Source organism: Plectropomus leopardus, chromosome 1, assembly GCF_008729295.1.
Source record: "Plectropomus leopardus isolate mb chromosome 1, YSFRI_Pleo_2.0, whole genome shotgun sequence".
NCBI classification, from domain to species: domain Eukaryota; kingdom Metazoa; phylum Chordata; class Actinopteri; order Perciformes; family Serranidae; genus Plectropomus; species Plectropomus leopardus.
In genome coordinates this window covers 28,936,975-28,959,169 of record NC_056463.1, presented here as the reverse complement: position 1 = coordinate 28,959,169, position 22,195 = coordinate 28,936,975, and the positions used below count along the sequence as shown (strand labels likewise).

The window sequence follows — 22,195 nt, the reverse complement described above, 5'->3', positions numbered from 1 at the left end:
CCAGGGCCAATTCATTTTTATTCTAAAGTTGGGAAGAAAGCATATTATTTCTTAGCAGAGGCACTCTTTTCAAGTGTTTTTATCCAAACATTTAATTTTCTTAAATGCAGTGAATAAAAGTCCAAAAACAGAGACAGTTTCTTATGAATTTAAGTCATAGGCAAACTTATTTAACAGCAGAAATATATCAAAACAGACATTAAAAACACTTGTTCAGTATAATACAAGTGTTTATCCAGTCGTATACTCAATATTTCCAGAAACACATGCCTTTTTGCTAAAACTAACAATATAAACACTTCCACCCACAAATATTTGCCCTGAGCGTGTCTGCGCAGGGGCGTGCACATGAGATCCACTTAAGCAGAGTTCAAACACACACTCATGCCCAGACATGCTGCTCGACCGTGCTAGGCCGTTTGCACTGACATGTTTTAAAAGTCAAGTCTGTAGGATTTTGGGGCATCTGCTGGCAGAAGTTGTATATGATATTTATCTATGTTTTTATCACTTAAGAATAATCTCAGTAAAAGAACTGCTGTGTTTTCATTACTTTAGAGTAAATGGTTTATATCGACATAAGGAGTGGGTTTCTTGCAAGGAGTCAACCATGTTGTCCTTCAATAACTCAAAACAGACACATCAAACACCAGCTTGAGATAGGGCCACTAAATCCTGCACACTAGACATTTAAATACTAAGGTCTAAGCATAAATGCATGTGTTTGAGAAGTACTGAGCATACAACTGGATACGTGAGACTTGGATTATACTGCATGAGATGTGTAAGAGTTTATAAACTGATGTTTTGATATAGTTGTGCTGTTGTTAGATGTGTTCCCGTTTGCTTTGATTCATGAGTATTGTTCCTCTTTTTTGGATTCACCATTCACAGTTGAGACACGATAAAATTTTTTTTAAAAATGTCTTAACTAATTCACTGTAACCTGTGGTGAGTAACTGATATAAAAATGAGCCTTTTGTGGGTGAAGTATTACTTTTACATTTTTTGCTTTTAATAATTTTACTGTGGTTAGTGTAGCCTGCTGCAGTTGGTTTCATCATAGAGACTCAAATGTAAGAACAATGACAAACTAAAAAATAAGGGTGTTAATATTTTTATTTAATTTTATTTCACTTTTTGTCCATCCGCAAATGCTGTTAACACTTTCAGCCACAGTAAGAGCTAATTGTAACTGAGAGAATCTGAACCACAAGAAAATGTATTGCATGCCAGTTAAAAATTAACTTTTGGATAAACACAAAACTTCAAATAGATAGCTATCAGTTATTTTAATTGGCAAAAAAAATGCTAATGTTACCTTTTTGGCATCCAATGTATTTTATTCAATATGCTCCCTTGTTAGAGAGCAGAACACGTCCTCGTCTGCAGGTTCCAACCCACGCAGGACTTTGGTACTGCAATTGCATGTTCTTAAATGCACAAGTGATAAGGGGGTGGAAAGGAGAGTAAAAGTCAACCATTATTTTTGACCCTTACATAAATAGCAGTTATAAAATGATTTATAAAATGCAGGACCTTTATCCTGTGTTACAACTGAAAAGAAACACAAGAAATCAAGATTGTAAAAAACATTTCATTTTTTGGGGGGGAGTTTGTGTGGCCTACAATGCTTGGGTGAGTGTTCTTTTGTCTTCTGAAAAAGTAAAATTATAAAATAGCTGATAATTTGCATTTACAGGCTGGTAAAAATACTGTAAATGGCTGAACAGCAACACCTGCTGGCTGGGAATGTGATTAACACGTCCTCATTTAGTTCAGGTTATTTCTAATACATCCATGCTATTAAAACTTATGCCATGGCATATATGAAAAGAAAGTTGATTATTTTTCTCAAGTCCAACAGTCCACATTGTTTTCTTCTTAAAAAAATGGCAATGTGAGTCTTTTTTCCTCTTCTAGCATGATAACATAGTGTAGCATACATCAAAATAGATATAGAGGATAGAGAGTTGAAACTTTTGACTTGACTCATGTCATCAAGTTCGTCTACTAGTACCGTAGCTTGCATTTGCTGTGAGTTTTATTTGTTTAAGACCAAAATTAGAGGTTAAACTGATACATTGAAAGGTCAAGAGATTATTAAAAATGACTTGGCTTTAAACAAAGTAATCAAACAGACTTTACTCTTGCAAATTGGCAGTCAGTTGCATAATTGTGTAATGGTAATTACATCTCTTTTTTATTTTTTACAGTCCATTTTTTTCTAGCAATATTTAAGTTACTTGCAGAACACTTAAGACACATTTAAAATGTCAAATTCTGTACTTTTCGATATCCAGCGGATTACAGCCAGATTTCTCATATACCAATGTATTCAAAAATATGAAAATTATCATTCCATTTTTCCTGATTAGTCAGTTTTCACTTTCTTTTTCAAACACAATCTAAAGCATGACCATACTAACCCTGCAAAAAATAACAAAATGAGCAAAGCAGCTGTTACTAAAAATAGTATTACATCTACAGAGTGATAGGAATACCAGGGCATTTTGTAGGACTCTGTTCTCAGGTGAGCTGCACCTTTGTGTCTCATGACAAACTCTAACCAGTAGATTGCACGATCCAGTGGCTTCACTGGCTGATCTCTGTGCAGCCTGGAGAGTCTCTGCATGTTCATCTTGTAGGAGGGCTCATTCAGGACTTCCTGTATGACAGTCTGAAATGTTTCCCTATCCAGTACAGAAACATCTATAACCTTTGCAACACCCTTTGCTCTCAGTCTGGAGAGGTTGTCGGCTTGATCGAACACAATGGGAATGCCAACAATTGGAACTCCATGATATATAGCCTCGTATATTCCGTTAGTTCCTCCGTGACTTACAAAGAGTTTAACATTTGGATGTCCTAGGAGGTCATTCTGTGGCATCCAGTCGACTAGTAAAGTGTTGCTGCCCAAAGTCGCTGGTTTGTCACCTTTATATCTCCAGATGACTTTCTGAGGTAATTTAGCAAAAGCTGCAGCGATCTCATCAGCTAGGTCACGGGGAAGCTCTCCAATTAAAGTTCCCAGAGACATGATGATGACTCCATGCTCTCCAGAACTCTGCACAAACTCCTCCAGGTGTTCAGGAAGAGGTTTTGAGGGCTTACACTGGAAGCCTCCCATATGAATAATATTCGGCATAATAGGACGAGGAAACTCGAACACAAAGTCCACTCTCATCAGCCACAGGTCTGCAGCTTGAAACAGAGAGAAGTAGTCTACATCTGGGCCAAAGTAGCGGCTGGACAATTCAGAATAATGTGGCCCAACCACCTGCTTGTACAGATGCATCCTCATGGTGTAGAAAACTATGTTTTTGACCCTCTCATAGAAAGTCATTTGATCTGTTAGTTCTGAAGGTGGAAGCGGTACGTAAGAAAGCGGAGAGGGTGCAACAGCAAAATGGGCTTCACCGTGAACAGTCCAGCGGGCGTTAAACACTAACGGCAATCCCAGATAGTGAGCCAGCATGACGCCTCCTCCGTTAGCAGGGTCCGTCAAAATCACATCATACTTGGCGTCTCGCAAGAACTTCATTAACTCTTCATTTTCAAATATGTGCACAATCACTTCACAGACTTTCTTGTGTAATTCAAAGAACTTTTCCTTCAACTCCATGTCTAAAGCAAAGCGGGCCCATGCGGACCCCTTGCTTCGTTTAATTTTAATAACTTCAGAGACAAAGAGTCGAAAAAAATCTTCATTTCCACCACCGGCAACATCCACTGTGACAGTATTGTAATGTGGAGACGCTTCTCTGATGTACCAGCTATCTGCAGCCCGAATGACAGTCACAGTGTGTCCCCTTGTATGCAGCTCCTCAACAAGTACCCTCATATTGACCCAGTGGCTGCCGTCATGTGGAAAAACCAGAACTTTCCCACCGTAGGCTGCTGAAATAATGACAGCCAAAAGAGAGATGATGGAAACCAATGACATCTTCAAATCCTCTTAAACTGTGCAGTCTGAAATCAAAGAAAAAGAGGGGGAAGAAAACAGTTACTTATGCATTCCAGGAAATGAATGCGCAAAGGCAGATGATAATCCAGGACACCCACAACAGGGAGCTACAATGATGTTCCTTTCAATTGTCTCTCTGTTTGTGTGGAAAAACTCATTCTGACAGCCCTCACGTGCATGTTGCACATGGGGCCTCTCTCAGGAAATTAGAGTGCCAAGAGCTCTGCGTGCATTTTGTTTTGAACCCCGATTCCTCTGAGCAGCAGTGTTTTCACAACCTGAACTGTGTGCATGAAAGAAATATTCAAGAGCTTCCATTTGAGAAAACACATAATCCCAGAGCATTAAATCCCATACACCTATTTTCCTATTGATTAAATGTCTAATCTTTCAACAATGGACTTGATTCAGTAACATTAGCTGGCAAAACCTAGAAAAAATGATTCCCTTACCATGCTGTACAGCTGCTTACAACACTCTCCACAAAGATCACTCACTCTTTTCTCATAAAATGGAAAAAACCTTTAAATGTCAAGCTTACAGCGGAAAGTTCCCCGGCACTCTTGAACACAATCTCTCTCGCCAGACCCAAACAAAACAAAACAGACCACTGAAGAGCTTTTAGTCAAACCAGTGTGGCAATGAAGCACTTCCTGGTTCCTTTTGTCCCACCCTTAAAGACTGTCACAACAGATTCTCCCTTACCAGGGAAGCTTAGTCCTCGTGATGCAATAAGCAAGAGCTGTGGTGCTATTGGCAGGAAATAGTGGCTGTAAATACATGGGTGGTCTACTTCATGCTTGTGTTTCACAACATTAGAGCACCATACTTACTACATGCCTGCAGACTCAGTATATTTGAACTACTGCTATCTTAAAATATAAAGATAACAAAAGTGCAAATTGTGGGGTTTTTTTTATACAGCAGGATTTGAGTCTCTTAAATAACAGTGGGGTTTGTTTGTATCATACAGTGTCATTTGGATGCTACACTGAGAGAGCAGTTTAACATTTGCTGTCACACATTAAGTGTGACATTTTTGCAAATACATACAAACAGACATCTTGCTAAACACTCAGTGGAGCAGTGGGCGTAGTTAAATGCCAGCAATTCAATTTAAAAAAAAAAATTAACTGTCTGCTTGTAATTGCTGAGGCAGGACTGTGCAGGACTAAAAAAAAAAAATAAAACCACTTCCTGATTTTTTGTGTTTTCTTTTAAAGCATTTGCCTCGCCCCTGACGACGGTTCTGCTTAACTTAACTACATTAAATGATTGTCTCTTTAAGACACTCATTATAGTTCAATGAGGCAGAGCTCCAAAGTAATCTAAGGGAAGTGTTTATTTATTGTGGTGATACTCATATGAGACATTATATTAGAACTGAAGAAATCCAAAAGAACAAAACAACATTAACAAAATATAAAACTAATAAAGATAAAAAAAGCCCTCACTCTGCTGGATCTTCAGTCTGAAGCCAAAACACTGACAAACACTTTGACCTGAGATGACTTTATCTTGAGCTCCGGATCTGCAGGCAGTGACCACACCTAAATAATCACGGCACCCACATAGACCTGTGCACACCTTTGAGGTAAACTCCACCTCTAGTTTAACATTTTTATTACACAAAGTCAAACATGTTATTATGAAAACAGGTCTAACAGTGTGACGTACTTACTATCTGCTCGACTTTGAGGCTTACCAGTGACATGTGCTTTCAACATTTGAAAGCATTAAAATGAAACCCAGTTTTAGGAAAAACAAACAGATTTATTTCATTGTTCTTTACAACTCACCATTTGTAGATCCAACAATGTCAGAGATTTCCTTTTCAAATGTTCCACAGAAAGTACAAAATCACAAAATTGGACATAAACATATACTGTGGCTGAGCTTGGCAGAGGCAAAAAGAAAGAATACTTCTCAGGCAACAACAACAAAGCTGCAACACCTGAAGCTGATCACAATGACCTCCTGAAGGGCGTCTGCATCAGATGTGTCAAAAAAAAAAAGATGCACCACCTGGTGGTTGGAGGTGTAAATCTGAAAATGTCTCACGACACAGAAAAAAAAGTACTAAGTCACAGAGCTACCTTCAGTTACACATAGTACAGATGACGGAACAATCAAAACTGATCAATCTGTTTCAATAATATTTCTCATAGAGCTACATTAAGTTACACACAGTACAAATGACTAAGATAAGGTGCAGGTCTTAACCCCAAACGGGTCTTTATTTGTGCCTATGAGCCCCTGCTATCTTAAAATACTTACAGACATCAGGTATCAGGAACATTTAGGCTATTTCCCATGAACACCGGTCAAATGAAGATTAGAAATATCCACAATGGGAAAAGTGAAATCTAAATCAATTTAGAATAATTCCAAGTATTTTACATGTAATGCTCCTGAAAGAGAGGTTACAACACCCATATTGATTATGCAAATACTTAACTAAAATACAATCATACAAATTAAAATAGCATACAATGTGATTGCTGAGTAACTGAGTAACATATGGCCATTCAAGCAAACCTCATATTGATCTCTTATAGTAATGCCCAAATCAGCATCAGAATCATGTAAAAAAATCAAACTAATCCAATCTTTCATTATATAAGATCATGTTAATCATGATTATTTATGATTAAATCACTGATGTATTTAAAAAAATGTACAGAATTTATAGTGCTGAAATGATTAGTCATGTTTCACTTTACGTTTACAGAATGTAGTGAATAAACACCTCATGAAAACGAAAATAATGAAAAGCACGAGCAGCACAGCTCCAGCCAGGAACAAAACCACATCTACAGAGTGATAGGAATACCAGGGCATTTTGTAGGATGCTGCTTTCAAGTGAGCTGCACCTTTGTGTCTCATGACAAACTCTAACCAGAAGAGGGCGTTCTCCAACGGGGTTATTGGCTGATCTCTGTGCAGCCTGGAGAGTCTCTGCATGCTCATCCTGTAGGAGGGCTCATTCAGGACTTCCTGAATAGCCTTTAAGAAGTTGTCGTCTTGGTCCATTGTGGCTAATGTAATGATCTTAGCCCCTCCTCTCTCTTGCAGACGCAGCAGGTTGTTGTCATATTGGTCGAAAAACAAGGGCAGACCCACAACTGGGACTCCGTGGTAAATAGCTTCTTGAACCCCGTTTGTTCCTCCATGAGCCACAAAAAGTTTCATCTTGGGATGTCCTAAAAGATCATTCTGTGGCATCCAGTCTACTATCAAAGTGTTGTTGCCCAGAGTGGTCGGTCTTTCACCTTTATGCCTCCAGATGACTTTCTGAGGTAATGTAGCGAAAGCTGCAGCGATGTAGTTTGTTAGGTCAGCAGGAAATTCACTCACAAAAGTCCCCAGAGACATCATGATGAATCCATGCTCTCCAGAAGTCTGCACAAACTCCTCCAGGTGTTCAGGAAGAGGTTTTGCAGGTTTACACTGGAATCCTCCCATATAGACAACATTAGGCATGGTGGGACGAGGGAACTCAAACACAAAGTCCGCTCTCATCAGCCAAATGTCTGCATCAAGCAGTAACTGGGAAAAGTCATTATTGGGCCCAAGATATTTGTCGCACAGTTTCTGGTAAACAATCTGCTTCACCAACTCATTTTGGGTTTGAGTAATTACATGCAAAAAGACATTTTTAACTCGCTGAATAAAGGTCATCTTGTCTGTGTTTCCACTTCCTGTAATAGGAATATATGATAACGGTGAAGGTGCAATTGAAAGATGACCCTCACCAGCTATCAGCCACCGAACATTATACACCAAAGGAAGGTTCAAATATTTGGCCAAAATTGGTCCACCCCCCCAGCAGGGGTCAGTGAGTAACAGGTCAAACTTGCTGTCCTTCATGATTCTCATCAACTCTTGGTCATCTAGCATTGCTGATACAAAGTCAGACACAGCTCTGTGAGCTTCAAGGAACGTGTCAAACATTCCTACAGTCATGTGGAGAAAAATGGTCAGGGGAAGAGCCCCCCTTTCAAATTGAATGACCTCATACACGAGATCTGTTATGAACTGCTGATCTAAGCTCCGCTTCACCTGAACTGTATAAGCATTGTAATAGGAGGATTTATCCTTGATGTACCAGCTTTTGCTTGACCTCACAATGGTTATATTGTGTCCTCGCGCATGCAAAGCTTGAAGTAAGATGTCCATGTTAATCCAGTGGCTGCCCTCAGTGGGAAAGACCAAGATGTTGCCACCTTGACAGAATCTGGGGACGAGCATGAGCAGCAGCAAAACACTGCAGCAACAGATCAGCCTCATCTGGAATGAAAACAATGGACAGAGACTTGGTGAAAAATCTCATTAGAGTGCAACTAATTTAAACTAAAGGGGAACACACCTAAATGAACGATTCCAATATGTTATTTTAACACACCCACAGAATGTTTGTTCTCTTTTTTTATATATATATACACAAATGAGCTTCATGCTATTGCAGTGTTCTCAGTTGTGAAACAGAAAATGTGTCTATATACTCAGAGCATTCCCCTGGCTGCTGTCAGTGTCATCCAGAACCAATCATGTACTGATCAGTTAGGTGTACCTCTAGAAAGATTGGAGGATTACCAAGGAGGATGTAAATTTAATCTGCTATATTTTCCCTGGTCTTTTGGCTGATTTGTGGGTAAACTGTAAACAGCCAGAAAAAGAGGTGGGTATATCCATATACCTGCCTGCCTACCTGTCTTCACTAAACATCTGTCTACAATCTTTCACCATTCATTGTCTATAAAGCACCTCCACACTTTATAACCTATGATATCATAAATTTAAGTTCGAGCACTTTTATTTTTGGATTTGAGAGAGTTGTTCATTTTAACCAATATTTAATAATTTTAGATTGTCTTAGACCAGGGGTAGGCAACCCGAGGCTCTAGAGCCACATGCGGCTCTTTAGCCCCTCTCCAGTGGCTCCTGTGTCTAAACAGTCTAAAGTTCTGTGTTTCGTACGCATATTATGCAACCTATGCGCATATGCGTGTTGCGCAATAACACAAACAGACAGACAGACTGATAGACAGTCAGGCACACACACACACACACACACACACACACACACACACGGGATCGATATTCGAAACTTATTTCAATAAACTTTTTCTGCATGCGGATCACAAACGCAAGCCTCCTATTTTTGCGAGACGCCGGATCACTATGCATAAACTGAATTTAACAGAGGGCAACCAGGAAATCGCACGGCGACACAACATTAAACATCCGTTACTTTTCAGAATAAAACACTCCGTGTTTACGCATGATCGTATATCACTTAACTACAGCAACAAAACATCAAAATGAGCGGATCCAGGCCTGTATCAACATGGCAGAAGTTTTCGGAAGTCACAACCGGCAACACAGAGGAGGAGAAGCTAATTTGGGAGGTAGAAAACCACAAAATTATTTATGACACCACATATCCTTTTATTAGGACAACCATAGAATGGAAATGGCGTGGAACAATTTATTAATTAATTTTATTATTGGGAGTTATGGGAGTGAATCGATATCACTATAATTTAAGCCATGAAAGGAATGGAGTAATTACTTCTTCTGTACCTATACAATGCGCGTGATTCTGTAATTACCGCGGGAACTCCTCGGTCTCGCCACTCCAGCAGTGCTACGCCGTGCCGGACTCAGAGCGCAAGCGGTACCGGCAACACCGGCAAAACCGCAGCGGAGCCGTAACGCAACGCACATGCAAGCGGTGGAAATCCTCCGAGCAGCAAAATTTGCCTCTACATTCCGTTAACATTCAGTAAATCCGCATATCTGCGCTGAAACATTGTTAACGCGTGCGTACGTGCTTACCGTGGAGCGTATTGTTCCTCCGCACAGGAAAAGTCACGCTGATAGGAAACTGCTTTCTCCAGCGCCAGTAGCCTCCACCAAAGAGACCAGACTGATGGACTCAAGCAACCCGGAAAAGAGGGGAAACATACTGTCAACGGTGTGCGTGCGAACACCCCTGATAAGGAAGTCAATGATTGATAGGATCTTTATATTTTCATGGCATGTGAAATAATCAGATCACGATAGTCATCATTTATCAGCTTATTGTTTTTAAAGTCGATGCTTTCATAAAAGCATCGGCCAAAATTACAGTTATTCATACATTTTCCTGTTTACTCAACCCCAACCCAGACCTCATTAGACCTGCCAACACGAGATGGCTATCTCACTATCGTTTTGTTACTTGGCAATGACTAAAGGACAACACAAGAGGCTGCACATGTCATGTATTGGCGTCAGTCTGACTGATGGCATAGTCAAACATAAGTTGGATGCTGGTGGATATGTGTAGAAACAGAAAAGAAGATGTAGAAACTGGCAGATGGTCAGAGGAGAGTGAGGAGAGCTTTCCATGACAAAAAATGTCACTGCTTACCTTTTCATATCATTTACTTGTCAGGAAGCGTGTTTTTTTTTTCTTTTTTAAAAAACTATTTTAGCTGCATGGGAGCCATTATAATTAAGTTTAAAGAAGAAATAAGTTTCCTATTCAGCTATTGAAAAAACAGCACATTTCTAATAACTGAAATTCAGAAAAACAAAAATCAGATAGTGTGCACTAACAACATAATACCACATACACTAAATGTGAGTTGAACATAATTGAATGAGTAATGCTGGTTGATGTTAGCATGGATGGACCACTGAATAGGCCTACCAAGCACAGGCCCTGTGGTCCAAAGTATTTGGGCCCTTCACTTGCACATTGTCACTAAAATTAACAGGTACAGATCAGAAAGAGACACAAAATGACAACAAAACGATGCAAAAGAACTGCAGAGAGACACAAAATAATTAGAAAGGGGACAAAAAAGACACAAAATTACTCCATAAACCGAATACAAATATCTCAAAGGGACAGAAAATGACTACAAAGACACACAAAATTATTCCAAAAAGTTGCAAAACAATCAAAAAAAAGACACAAAACAATTACAAACAGGCATAAAATAATTCCTAAAATGTGCAAAACAAAGACACAGTATGATTCCAAAAAGGAGCAAAACAACCAAAAAGAGACAGACCGTAACCATATAACAACACAAGATAAATACACACAAAAAAAGAAGAAAAAATGACAGCAAAGTCTGTTTGTGTTTCCAGTTCTATGTGGGAGAGGTGGTGAGGCCTTTTACATGTCTTTGCCCAGGGACCCATAATCTCATTATCCACCCATGGATGTGAGGTGTTCATGTCTGTTTGGTATTCACACACTTCAGCACTATGTAGGACCAAGTCTTCAGTGTACTCTGCAATGCTATGAGGTGTACACATAGTCATCAAAAGGCATCAGAACAGGACAACAACAGGAACTGACTACAAAATAAAATGTGTTCAGCTAAACTAAGGAGGAGGCTGTCCCTTATTCTGCTATACTGAAGTAAATTAAGCCCAGCTGAGTGGACAGATGACTGGGTCAGGTGATGAGCTCATGCAGTAAACTCTGAAGGGACAGCTTTTGGGTAGGTGAGGAATGATGGGAGAGGTTATGCACAACATAGAGATTAACAGTATGTGCTAGCAGAGGAACCGCTGTTGCCATGACACTGTGTATATATATTTAGTGTGTTTATATTTGTGTGCATGTATGTATCAACTGTAGAGGGTACTTGTATGTATGCACACAGTATGTTTATGCATATATGTTTGTGCATCTATAATGGGTTTCTCTGCCTTCTGGTATACATTTTATTGGTTTCTCTTTCTCTCTCTCTCTCTCTCTACTGTTGATGTTTTACATATTTGGCTGGTGGTAGCAACATGCAAATTTGACATTACTGTAATCACAATCTGTATGGTAGCCCACATACATTATATGTTCCATGTTTAATTAATGTTGGTTTGATTTGACTTTTTTTGCTATGCTGCCCACTGCACCTAGCAAAAATGATATCAAAAATGTATTTTACTCAGCATGCAGTGCAAATGAGCATTTCATTTACCTCATAGTACTACATTATCTTTGTGTTCAGACTCTATACATTCCATTCATCATACAGTAAAACACAGTTATTTCAAATCTACCAGACTCTGCAGCTTGCTTTTCAGTGGGGCAAGGCATTGGTGATAGTGGGGGAGAAGCTGGATAGATGATGAATTTGATGATTTCCCTGCCATAAATTTATATCCTAGCTGGTGACTGATTTAAAGAGCGGAATAAAAGAAATGGTTTGTGATTCAAAATGCAATCGATATTTTTTACACTGTAAAGGAGCTCTGCTTCAGCAAAACAATGCACCAGGTTGACTGGGATCAAAACAATATTACTCCAATATAAAATAGGTCAGTTACACTCATCTTGTAAGTGCACATGGTGCTGTAACGACATGCCTTGGCACTTAGTGCAGGCTTTGATACATGTATGGATAGAAAAAACAATTTAACTTTTATTTCAGAATTGAAAGAGGACAACCTCAAACTGGATTAGAAATAATGGTCAAACACTGGTCTATTCTTTCTTTTGCAATGTAAGGTCAGTTTAGATGGAGCAAATTGTTTCATGTCAATCCAAAAAATATTTGCACACATTTATGGGTCAATATAAAACGTTCTTCTATCATGAACATCAGGTCAAAGTTCAAGTCATGTTTTGACCATGTGGCAACTTTGGAGGCTTAAAAGTGAAGCCAGTGCATGAGTGCCAAAAACTGCAATTCACTGAACTGCTGCTTGAGGCTAGCGCTAAAACAGTAAATCCCCATAGACCACCATGTTAAAACTTGACTTAACTCTTAAATTCAACATTCATCACAACTGTACAGGGGGATGAATTTTTATATAACTCATCCCTTTACATTTTGTTAATGCTCCAAGTTATACATATTTAGAGGCCGTGCCACTTGAGTGACATGCTGTCTGTGAGGAGTCACTAAAGTCTCTGAGTCAGATCCACCCCTCACTCCTCTGCAGCTCAAACCTCTCATCCAGTCACTTCTGGCTCCAAATATCAAACATGGCAACGGCTGAAATGCCGAACTTGAGGCTTCAAAAAGCCAGTCCACAAACCAATGGGTGACACCACAAAACTATGTCCATTATTTACAGTCTATGGTGCTGACCTGTGGCTCTGGACCTTTTTGACACATCAGTACACTTCACCGTCCCATTTACAGTATCCTATGTTTACCTTTTTACTTACATTTACCCTTAATCACCCAAGATCCATTGGAAGAAGCATGTTTAATTGAGAGTGTGTGCATTATATACAGTCACTGACGCATATGAGTCACAGTGCAGAACAGTTAAATAGGTATATCAGCTTCTCACTTTGGTGAAGGACATGCAGTATAGGAAGCGGGCCAAATCTCTATTAGAAATTGCTCAGTTGACATAACATTCCTGAACAAAATCTTTCCAAAGATTTATTTTAATGGAATAACAGCTTGAAGCTCTACTCTGAAATAAAACCCAAGTGAGAACATAAACATGACAATGGGACTCCTTTGAGACTCACACTGTATATTAGTTGGACAGAGTACAGGACTGAGAAAAAACAGAATTCTGTTTAAACACGTTGGCTCTAGTTGACAGGCAAGCAGCCAAATGATATAAAAACACCAACCTAATGCTGAATACATCCACTCATAACTGCTACATTCAATATCATCCGTCTCTTTGATAATGGCTCCATTACAGACACTTAATTGAAAAAAGGACACACCTGTGTCATCTGTTGCTGATGCAAAGCAGACAGGGGTCAAAGCTAGTCATTTTGCATTGATTTCTCAGGCTTTCATACATAAGGATTCTTAATGCCACTGTATATTTAGTGTGTGTTTGGTTCACTTTCTCTGCCTCTTGAAACCATGGCCACAGAGGTCATTTCCAGAAACTCTAGATGGCATACACACTGTAGTAAGGTCAGAGAGGTGAATGCAGTGCTGTTTGAGAGCAATAATAGAAACAGAGCAGAGCAGGGAATGGATTCATTATCAGATGATTGCATCACAAGGCACGTAATGTGTATGGCATATCTGAAACAAATCAAATAGATTTTCTAGTTTTCTATCTTAAAACAGTAAATTTTGATATATATGTTTGTCCATGTACTCTTATATGTGGGCTGGACAGAGAAAAGTCGTGTATGCTAGCGAAATATTTCAGCACAGAAAAACTATACCAACTCAAGGGAAATGGTTATTGCCCACTCACATCCGGACACAGTGTTGCCAATTTAGTGACTTTGTCGCTATATCCAGCGACTTTTCAGACCCCTCTGCGACTTAATGAGTCAAAAGTGACCAGCGACAAATCTAGTGACTTTTTCTGGTCATTTGGGGAATTATTGTGTTGACAAAGGTCTGCAAAAAAGCATCTAACATATATCGTACTCGGTTCACGTTACGGCTGTGCTCACGAGAGCCAAGTACAGCGAGGACGGCTGCCGTCTTCTCGTCACTACTGGCACAGCACTCATGCAGTCCAGCAGCAACAAAACAACTTTGTAAATACATAAATAGTTACTACCTGGTCAGCCTTTTCTATTAGTTTTGCCTCTCTCAGAATTTCATATTATGCAAATTAGTTGATTACGTCATCTAGCTACTTCTAGCGACTTTTGGGAGAGCCAGTAGCTACTTTCCTCACTGAGGAGCTGGCAACACTGTCTGGACAGTAAACATGACGCTACTGCCAGCAGCTGATTAGTTTAGCTTAGCACAAAGACTGGAGGAGAAAACAGCTAGTCTGGCTCTGCTCAAATGTAACAAAATTACCCTACCAGCACCTCTAAAGCTCACCAGCAAAGACACTGTATCTTTTCGCAGTTTTTCCACATTTTTTTTTAAAGGATTTAATCAGATATGTGTGATTACATAGCTTCAGTGGTGCTAGTGGGCCGATTTTATTACCAACGACCCAGGCTAGCTTTTTTCCACTATTTTCGGTCTTTGTGCGAAGATACATAAGCTGAGTGCTATCTAATTCCATTATATTGTGAGAAGGCAGAAATCTCTACAGCCATTACCCGGCAACTCACTGTAATAAAAGGTTGATTGATGAACAGCACTACAGTTGAAAGGAAATATATGTCTTTTTGATTATAGGTGAACTGCCCCTTCACTGTGTAGATGTTGTTGATGAGTTTTTACAAAATGCTTCCTTTATGTAGGAGTGGATTGACAGGAAACTCAGATGGAACCCTGATGACTATCTGGGTATTACGATCATCCGAGTCCCTTCTGACAGGATCTGGCTACCTGATTGTACTGTATGATAAGTATGTGCATTATATATGGAAGGAAATTACATCGATGAAAATGTATATTTTGCAAATGTATATGATGGCAATTGAAATAGAAACCTAGAATCAAATAGAGGCACTAAGTAAAATAAGATAATCTAGCTATAAGTTAATATTTTAGATGCACATATATTATTTCTTTCAACAGCTCTGATGGGCGTTTTGAGGGCACTGTCACCAAAGCTGTTGTTAAATATGATGGAACCATATCATGGACTCCACCTGCCAATTACAAGTCAGCATGTACCATTGATGTCACCTTCTTCCCTTTTGACCTCCAGAATTGTTCAATGAAGTTTGGCTCCTGGACATATGATGGCTCCCAGGTGAGTCTCTACTCCACAGAACATAAGTGTTGGTCATGACCAGTGACTGACACGATATTGCCCTCTGCATTTAACAGGTGGACATAATTCTGGAGGACTTCCATGTGGACAAGAAGGACTATTTTGACAACGGTGAATGGGAAATAGTGAAGGCCACAGGCAGTCGTGGTCTGAGGACAGATGGCAGCGCCTCTTATCCCACCATCACGTACTTCTTCATCATCCGCAGGTTGCCTCTTTTCTACACCCTCTTCCTTATCATCCCCTGCATTGGCCTGTCCTTCCTCACCATCCTTGTCTTCTATCTGCCCTCAAATGGTGGCGAGAAGATCTCTCTCTGTACCTCAGTTCTGGTGTCGCTCACAGTTTTCCTCCTGGTCATTGAGGAGATCATACCTTCCTCTTCAAAGGCAATCCCTCTAATCGGGGAGTACCTGGTCTTCACTATGATCTTCGTCACACTCTCCATCATCATCACCGTCTTTGCCATCAACATCCACCATCGCTCCTCCTCTACACATCACGGCATGGCACCCTGGGTGAGGAGGATCTTCCTGCATCGACTGCCTAAGCTGCTATGTATGCGCAGCCATGCAGACCGTTATGCCCCAGCTGGAGTAACCAGAGCAGGAGGCGCAGGAGGACAGGATATGATGAAGGACTCGAAACCTGAACTGACACCTCTGCTATACACCAGACACAACCTACAGGCAGCTTTGGATTCTATTCGCTACATAACCATGCATGTGGTGAAAGAAAATGAGGTCAGAGAGGTGAGTGTGTTGGATCTGCACCTCTGCAAGCAATAATAGAAATGGTAAAAGTGATTAAAAAATGATAATTTCTGGCCCCATACTTGAGCACAACTTTAAGTACATGAAAGTGATGTGCTTTTTTTTGTGTCCCAGGTGGTTCAAGACTGGAAATTTGTAGCCCAGGTCCTGGATCGAATGTTTCTTTGGGCCTTCCTCCTGGTGTCCATCCTGGGCTCTGCTCTCCTCTTCATCCCAGTTATTTACAAATGGGCCAACATCATCGTCCCTAACCATGCTGGAAGTACACTGTAAGAGCCACAGTTCAACTAGCCAAAAATGGAGGCAAAGCACATTAAAAGCTTGTTATGGGTCTTATTTGAGATTTGAAAGACTATACTGTGATTACCACTCAGATGCGTCCCTGCTCTGCGTATCCACAGTCATTCTGTAAACCACAGCTGTGCCAGAGATCAAGCTGCAGATTTTGGAGCCTTGTTTGCTGTGTATCTCACAAAGACTTTTTGTTTGTTTGTTTGTTTGTTTGTTTTTAAGAGATTTTGAATGTATTTCTTAGTTTAAAGATAAATTAAAAGACTAAATTGATGTATTACATATGATAAGAAAGATCAACATTCAGCCGTGTCCCATGCATTTTTGTCTGCATCTCACACATTAATAAAATTTCAATTACCTAATTTCACCTACTGTACTTGCTGGAATCCAGAGGTGAGAGAATCAAGCAAGTTGAGTGTGAGCTATAAGCCATGGTATGTCAGGTACTTTCTGAGGTTTCGCATACTGCTGTTCTTTTCTACTGTCATTATTGAATCCAAATTTTATTATTTTTGGACTAGCCCCCTCCATGAGAGCTACCTCATGTGTTAGCCTCTTCTGGTCTGCTGCATCCAAGTAGGTTGCCATTGCATGCATGGCAATCCATCAGTCATATTTCAAAAACAAAATGTAGATTCTTAATGTCTATAAAAATGCCAGTATTTTATTTTTAAAAAGTCAAGTTCTTTTGAGTTATATGTATGAAGTCTAAGTCAAGTCAAGTCTTTTATCATTGTTTCTTTAGCAAGTCCTCTTATTTGCCACGTGTTTCTTGAGTCAAGTGATGTGCGTTGATCTCACCTCTGCTGGCATCATAGAGAGATACATCTTTGGGTCTGATAGAGATTCATGGATGCAAAATATGCAAAATAGGAATAGGACATGTCCTCACAGGATCATTTCACAAATGTCCCTCTAATGACTCTTGTGTTTATGCAGGACACACTGTTGAATATCAGTTCAGTTCAATACAACTTTATATATCTCTGTAAGAGCAATTACAGGGCTCTCGTGACAATCACACACAAACACAGACACAGACACATATACACAAACACACACACACACACACACACACACACACACACACACACACAGGAGGAGACCTTCATTCTCATTTTGCATACTGCTCTGGTGTTTGGAAAAATGACCACTTTATCTGGGGGGCATAGTTCAAATAAAAGTGATGGTTCAACTTTGTCTTTCTGTAATTTGTAGTTTCAAACTTGTGATAAAAAGAACATGGAAGTGAATATTGATCCACACAACTCTTTTAACAAATGATCTGAACCTCTTGGTGATTTCTCCCTCTGTGTAAGATCACAGTTACATAAACGCAAACAATACAAAAGGATTCAGAGCACCTCCTGGGTCAGTTACTCAACCACAGGGACACACATGGTTTAACAGTTTTTCTTTATTCATTCTTCTTGGCTGTGAGTGGGCAGGAGAGGCAAACTTTCTTGCCCAGACTTGAGTGTCTTTGTCCTTTCAGCTTGAGGACAAAAAAATCTGCATTCTTTGCAGCATCTGTAATACGATCCTTGGTAACAGATTAGTGCAGAGGGACTGTGTGTCCAGAATGTTTTTTAACCTGCTACACCCTAAGCACAAAATCTATCAAAAGTAAAAATAGGTTTATAGCAATTTATAATCTTTCTTGTTAGTTGACACCTACTGCAGATACCTCAAGTGATATAATTTTGAGAAATGTGATAAACAACCTTAGGTTTGCTATGCAGTGATCAACATTACATAACACCAGGAAAACTTATTGCTCCAGCACTTGAACAGCTCGGCCTTTGATTGAGCCTGCACTGCCTCTGCATGGACATGCGTTCAAATTACAGCTGGAAAGAGCAACAAAGGCACCAACAGCACCAACATGCTGTCAGTGACAAAATCTGGTTGTCTCAATACAGAAACTTTAAATAAAAAATGGTAAACAAAACAAACACAGGGTGAGATGGGTCCCTGAGAATGCTTTGCACTTTCCTGAAACAGTGGGAATGTGTACAAATCTTCCAGGGAGGGGAGAGGGCAGCCAATAATTTTCTGGGCCGTGGTGACGACCCTCTGGAGCTCTTTCCTGTCTGCAGCTGTGCAGCTGGAGAACCACACACAGATGCAGTAGGTCATAATGCTCTGTATGGAGCAATGATAGAAGGACATGAGCAGAGTTGGTAGGCTAATTACTGAGAACTCTCAGGAAGTGCAGGCTCTGCTGTGCCTTCTTGATGGTAGCAGTGGTGTTGACGTTCCAGCTGAATTCATCTTCTATGTTAACACCCAAAAACTTGAAGTCTGAGACCCTCTCCACGCAGTCCCTGCTGATGAGCAGGGGCTGAATGCCCGTTCCTTTCCTCTTAATGTCTATGATCAACTCCTTAGTCTCACTACTGTTCAGGACCAGATTGTTTTCTGTGCACCACACAGATGGCTGAGAAGAAGACAGGTTCAGGCAGGTTTCAAAAACAAAGCAAAAAACTCCTAGAATCTTCACCAAAAAAATAAATAAATAATTAAGATGACAGCCATGATGTTGCCACAGAAGGGTTCACAACAAACTGGCAAAGAGGAAAGCTGGGCTTAAATGAGGTAGCTTGCAATCAGAGCTGCAGGTGTGTGAGGAGTTCAGCTGCAGAACAGAATGTATCCACGCCCAGCCTAAGACACACACAGACAGGGGAGACAAACTGGGGACAAACATTCAACAAGAAGGGACTGGAAAACACTAGAAAAACAAGGGGAAAGACAAGGTACTGCAGATACTAGCATCCAGAAGAGTCTGGCAGAAAACAACTGAGACAAACAACAATCAACTTAAATAGACTTTGGCATCAAAATATACAAGTAATAATGCAGTCTGGATTTATTTGGCATTGTTTGTGGTTTATTAGGATCTTTGGCTGATATTTCGATATAAGACACATTATTTGGATCACATTGGCTCTGCCCCAAAGGATCAAGGACTTTACATCTTATTGGTGGTTTTGAACAAGCATACCTTCAAAAATTCTCCTCTAAGCAAGTCATTGACTATAAATGTGAAACACTGAATACATCAGTCGACTTAAATATAAAAAACAGAACAGAATTCATGCAAGAAGGCACAAACAAGTAGCTGTAACACATTTCAGCCCACAGCTTTAACAAAAAGACCATGTTGTGTCCATTCCTGAAGAAAAGCCCAGAAAAAAGATTATCCATAATCCACTTATGTAAGCTTTCCTGGAATTTGTAGTTATGTATTCAGTGGTACCTCCAGTATTTCACACCAACATCTCAGCAGATGCATGGCCAAAGCTACTTCATGTAAAAGAGGTATGAAATAGATCACATTGTATGTAATTCAGTATCACTGAATTTGCCTAATATAGAAATGACTTTGTTTTACGGTATTTTTATGGAATTTAAAGAACTTATCCAGAGCATGCTGTTTTGTTTTTTTCCTGCCAGGTTTAAGATGCCTTCTCAAGGAAATCCAACTTTTATTCTCTTTTTATCTATCGTGTTCTTGTTGTGGAGAATCTGTTATGGGGGGAAGATTTTAATCGTTCCTTTAGAGGGAAGCCACTGGGTGAACATGGACATCATGATCAAAGCGCTCCACTCTCGAGGACACTCTGTCGATGTGGTCCGAACCAATCAAAGCTGGTACATCCAGGACGGCTTTCCACACTACAAGACGATCACAGTTCCTGTCACTGAGGCCTTTAATCATGACTTCATTAACCCAATCCTGAAAAAGATCATTGTTATTGAAAGAGGAGAGAGCTCATTTCTGAGTTTTGCTAGTTTGCAGGCTGAGATGTTTACTGCTATGTTTAACATGCACAGAATAATGTGCAAAATGGCTACTAACATGCTTGGAGATAGAGACATGATGAATAGTTTGAAGGAGAAAAAATATGACCTTGTTCTTACTGACCCGGCATGGGGTGCAGGTATATTGTTGGCTCATGCTCTTAAGATACCTCTGGTCTATAATGTACGGTGGATAACTAGTGGAGAGGGACATATGGCCATTGCACCTTCTCCTTTGTCTTATATCCCAGTGACCGGCTCAGGACTGTCAGACAAAATGACCTTCATACAAAGAATCAAAAATCAAATTTTCTCTCTCATTTGGCAAGCTCAGGATAGATTTTTAATCCACCCTCAGTATCAATCTGTTTGTGATAAGTTCTTTGGCCCAGAGGTCAGATATAGTGACTTATTACAGGGAGCAGACCTGTGGCTGATGAGAGTGGACTTTGTGTTTGAGTTCCCTCGTCCCACCATGCCTAATGTTGTCTATATCGGAGGGTTCCAATGTAAACCTGCAAAACCTCTTCCCGAACACCTGGAGGAGTTTGTGCAGACTTCTGGAGAACATGGATTCATCATGATGTCTCTGGGGACTTTTGTGAGTGAATTTCCTGCTGACCTAACAAACTACATCGCTGCAGCTTTCGCTAAATTACCTCAGAAAGTCATCTGGAGGCATAAAGGTGAAAGACCGACCACTCTGGGCAACAACACTTTGATAGTAGACTGGATGCCACAGAATGATCTTTTAGGACATCCCAAGATGAAACTTTTTGTGGCTCATGGAGGAACAAACGGCGCTCAAGAAGCTATTTACCACGGAGTCCCAGTTGTGGGTCTGCCCTTGTTTTTTGACCAATATGACAACCTGCTGCGTCTGCAAGAGAGAGGAGGGGCTAAGATCATTACATTAGCCTCAGTGGACAAAAACAACAACTTCCTGAAAATCATTCAGGAAGTCCTGAATGAGCCCTCCTACAGGATGAACATGCAGAGACTCTCCAGGCTGCACAGAGATCAGCCAATAACCCCGTTGGAGAACGCCCTCTTCTGGTTAGAGTTTGTTATGAGACAACAAAGGTGCAGCTCACTTGAAAGCAGCATCCTACAAAATGCCCTGGTATTCCTATCACTCTGTAGATGTGGTTTTGTTCCTGGCTGGAGCTGTGCTGCTCGTGCTTTTCATTATTTTCGTTTTCATGAGGTGTTTATTCACTACATTCTGTAAACGTAAAGTGAAACATGACTAATCATTTCAGCACTATAAATTCTGTACATTTTTTTAAATACATCAGTGATTTAATCATAAATAATCATGATTAACATGATCTTATATAATGAAAGATTGGATTAGTTTGATTTTTTTACATGATTCTGATGCTGATTTGGGCATTACTATAAGAGATCAATATGAGGTTTGCTTGAATGGCCATATGTTACTCAGTTACTCAGCAATCACATTGTATGCTATTTTAATTTGTATGATTGTATTTTAGTTAAGTATTTGCATAATCAATATGGGTGTTGTAACCTTCTTTCAGGAGCATTACATGTAAAATACTTGGAATTATTCTAAATTGATTTAGATTTCACTTTTCCCATTGTGGATATTTCTAATCTTCATTTGACCGGTGTTCATGGGAAATAGCCTAAATGTTCCTGATACCTGATGTCTGTAAGTATTTTAAGATAGCAGGGGCTCATAGGCACAAATAAAGAC

At 39.9% G+C, this 22,195-nt stretch overlaps 4 protein-coding genes across 6 annotated transcripts; 2 read left to right on the top strand and 2 right to left on the bottom strand.

Moving 5' to 3' along the window:
* Positions 1-992: 992 nt before the first annotated feature.
* On the bottom strand, positions 993-6,086 carry LOC121964894 (UDP-glucuronosyltransferase 2A2-like). Of its 3 annotated transcripts, none has more exons than XM_042515103.1 (2): positions 5,767-6,086; positions 993-3,972 (listed from the first exon to the last, which is right to left on the bottom strand). In XM_042515103.1, exon 2 carries the CDS (start codon positions 3,944-3,946, stop codon positions 2,375-2,377), a length of 1,572 nt encoding a protein of 523 aa, XP_042371037.1. In that variant the 5' UTR covers positions 3,947-3,972; positions 5,767-6,086; the 3' UTR covers positions 993-2,374. The 3 variants fall into 3 exon arrangements, with proteins under 3 accessions (XP_042371037.1, XP_042371097.1, XP_042371164.1); XM_042515163.1 differs by lacking the exon at positions 5,767-6,086 and adding an exon at positions 4,509-4,586; XM_042515230.1 differs by lacking the exon at positions 5,767-6,086 and adding an exon at positions 4,420-4,504.
* A 309-nt stretch (positions 6,087-6,395) lies between these two features.
* On the bottom strand, positions 6,396-9,920 carry LOC121964788 (UDP-glucuronosyltransferase 2C1-like). Its single transcript, XM_042515009.1, has 2 exons — positions 9,809-9,920; positions 6,396-8,257 (listed from the first exon to the last, which is right to left on the bottom strand). Exon 2 carries the CDS (start codon positions 8,255-8,257, stop codon positions 6,671-6,673), a length of 1,587 nt encoding a protein of 528 aa, XP_042370943.1. The 5' UTR covers positions 9,809-9,920; the 3' UTR covers positions 6,396-6,670.
* Positions 9,921-15,127: 5,207 nt separating this feature from the next.
* Positions 15,128-16,795, top strand: chrna5 (cholinergic receptor, nicotinic, alpha 5). Its single transcript, XM_042515561.1, has 4 exons — positions 15,128-15,227; positions 15,400-15,577; positions 15,655-16,350; positions 16,486-16,795. The coding sequence occupies exons 1-4, from the start codon at positions 15,154-15,156 to the stop codon at positions 16,642-16,644; spliced, it is 1,107 nt and encodes a 368-aa protein (XP_042371495.1). The 5' UTR covers positions 15,128-15,153; the 3' UTR covers positions 16,645-16,795.
* Positions 16,796-20,131: 3,336 nt separating this feature from the next.
* On the top strand, positions 20,132-21,745 carry LOC121944187 (UDP-glucuronosyltransferase 2C1-like). The gene is given in 2 exon segments (XM_042487900.1): positions 20,132-21,550; positions 21,552-21,745. Coding segments are annotated over 2 exon segments (1,593 nt in total). The 3' UTR covers positions 21,726-21,745.
* Positions 21,746-22,195: the final 450 nt, after the last annotated feature.

What these genes read in the sequence shown, in the direction of transcription:
- LOC121964788 (XM_042515009.1), bottom strand. Translation starts at nt 8,257, where the DNA reads ATGAGGCTGATCTGTTGCTGCAGTGTTTTGCTGCTGCTCATGCTCGTC.
- LOC121964894 (XM_042515103.1), bottom strand. Translation starts at nt 3,946, where the DNA reads ATGTCATTGGTTTCCATCATCTCTCTTTTGGCTGTCATTATTTCAGCA.
- chrna5 (XM_042515561.1), top strand. Translation starts at nt 15,154, where the DNA reads ATGACTATCTGGGTATTACGATCATCCGAGTCCCTTCTGACAGGATCT. An exon ending in GGACATATGATGGCTCCCAG is followed by an intron (nt 15,578 to 15,654) that starts GTGAGTCTCTAC and finishes TGCATTTAACAG; the next exon opens with GTGGACATAATTCTGGAGGA. An exon ending in AAGAAAATGAGGTCAGAGAG is followed by an intron (nt 16,351 to 16,485) that starts GTGAGTGTGTTG and finishes TTTGTGTCCCAG; the next exon opens with GTGGTTCAAGACTGGAAATT.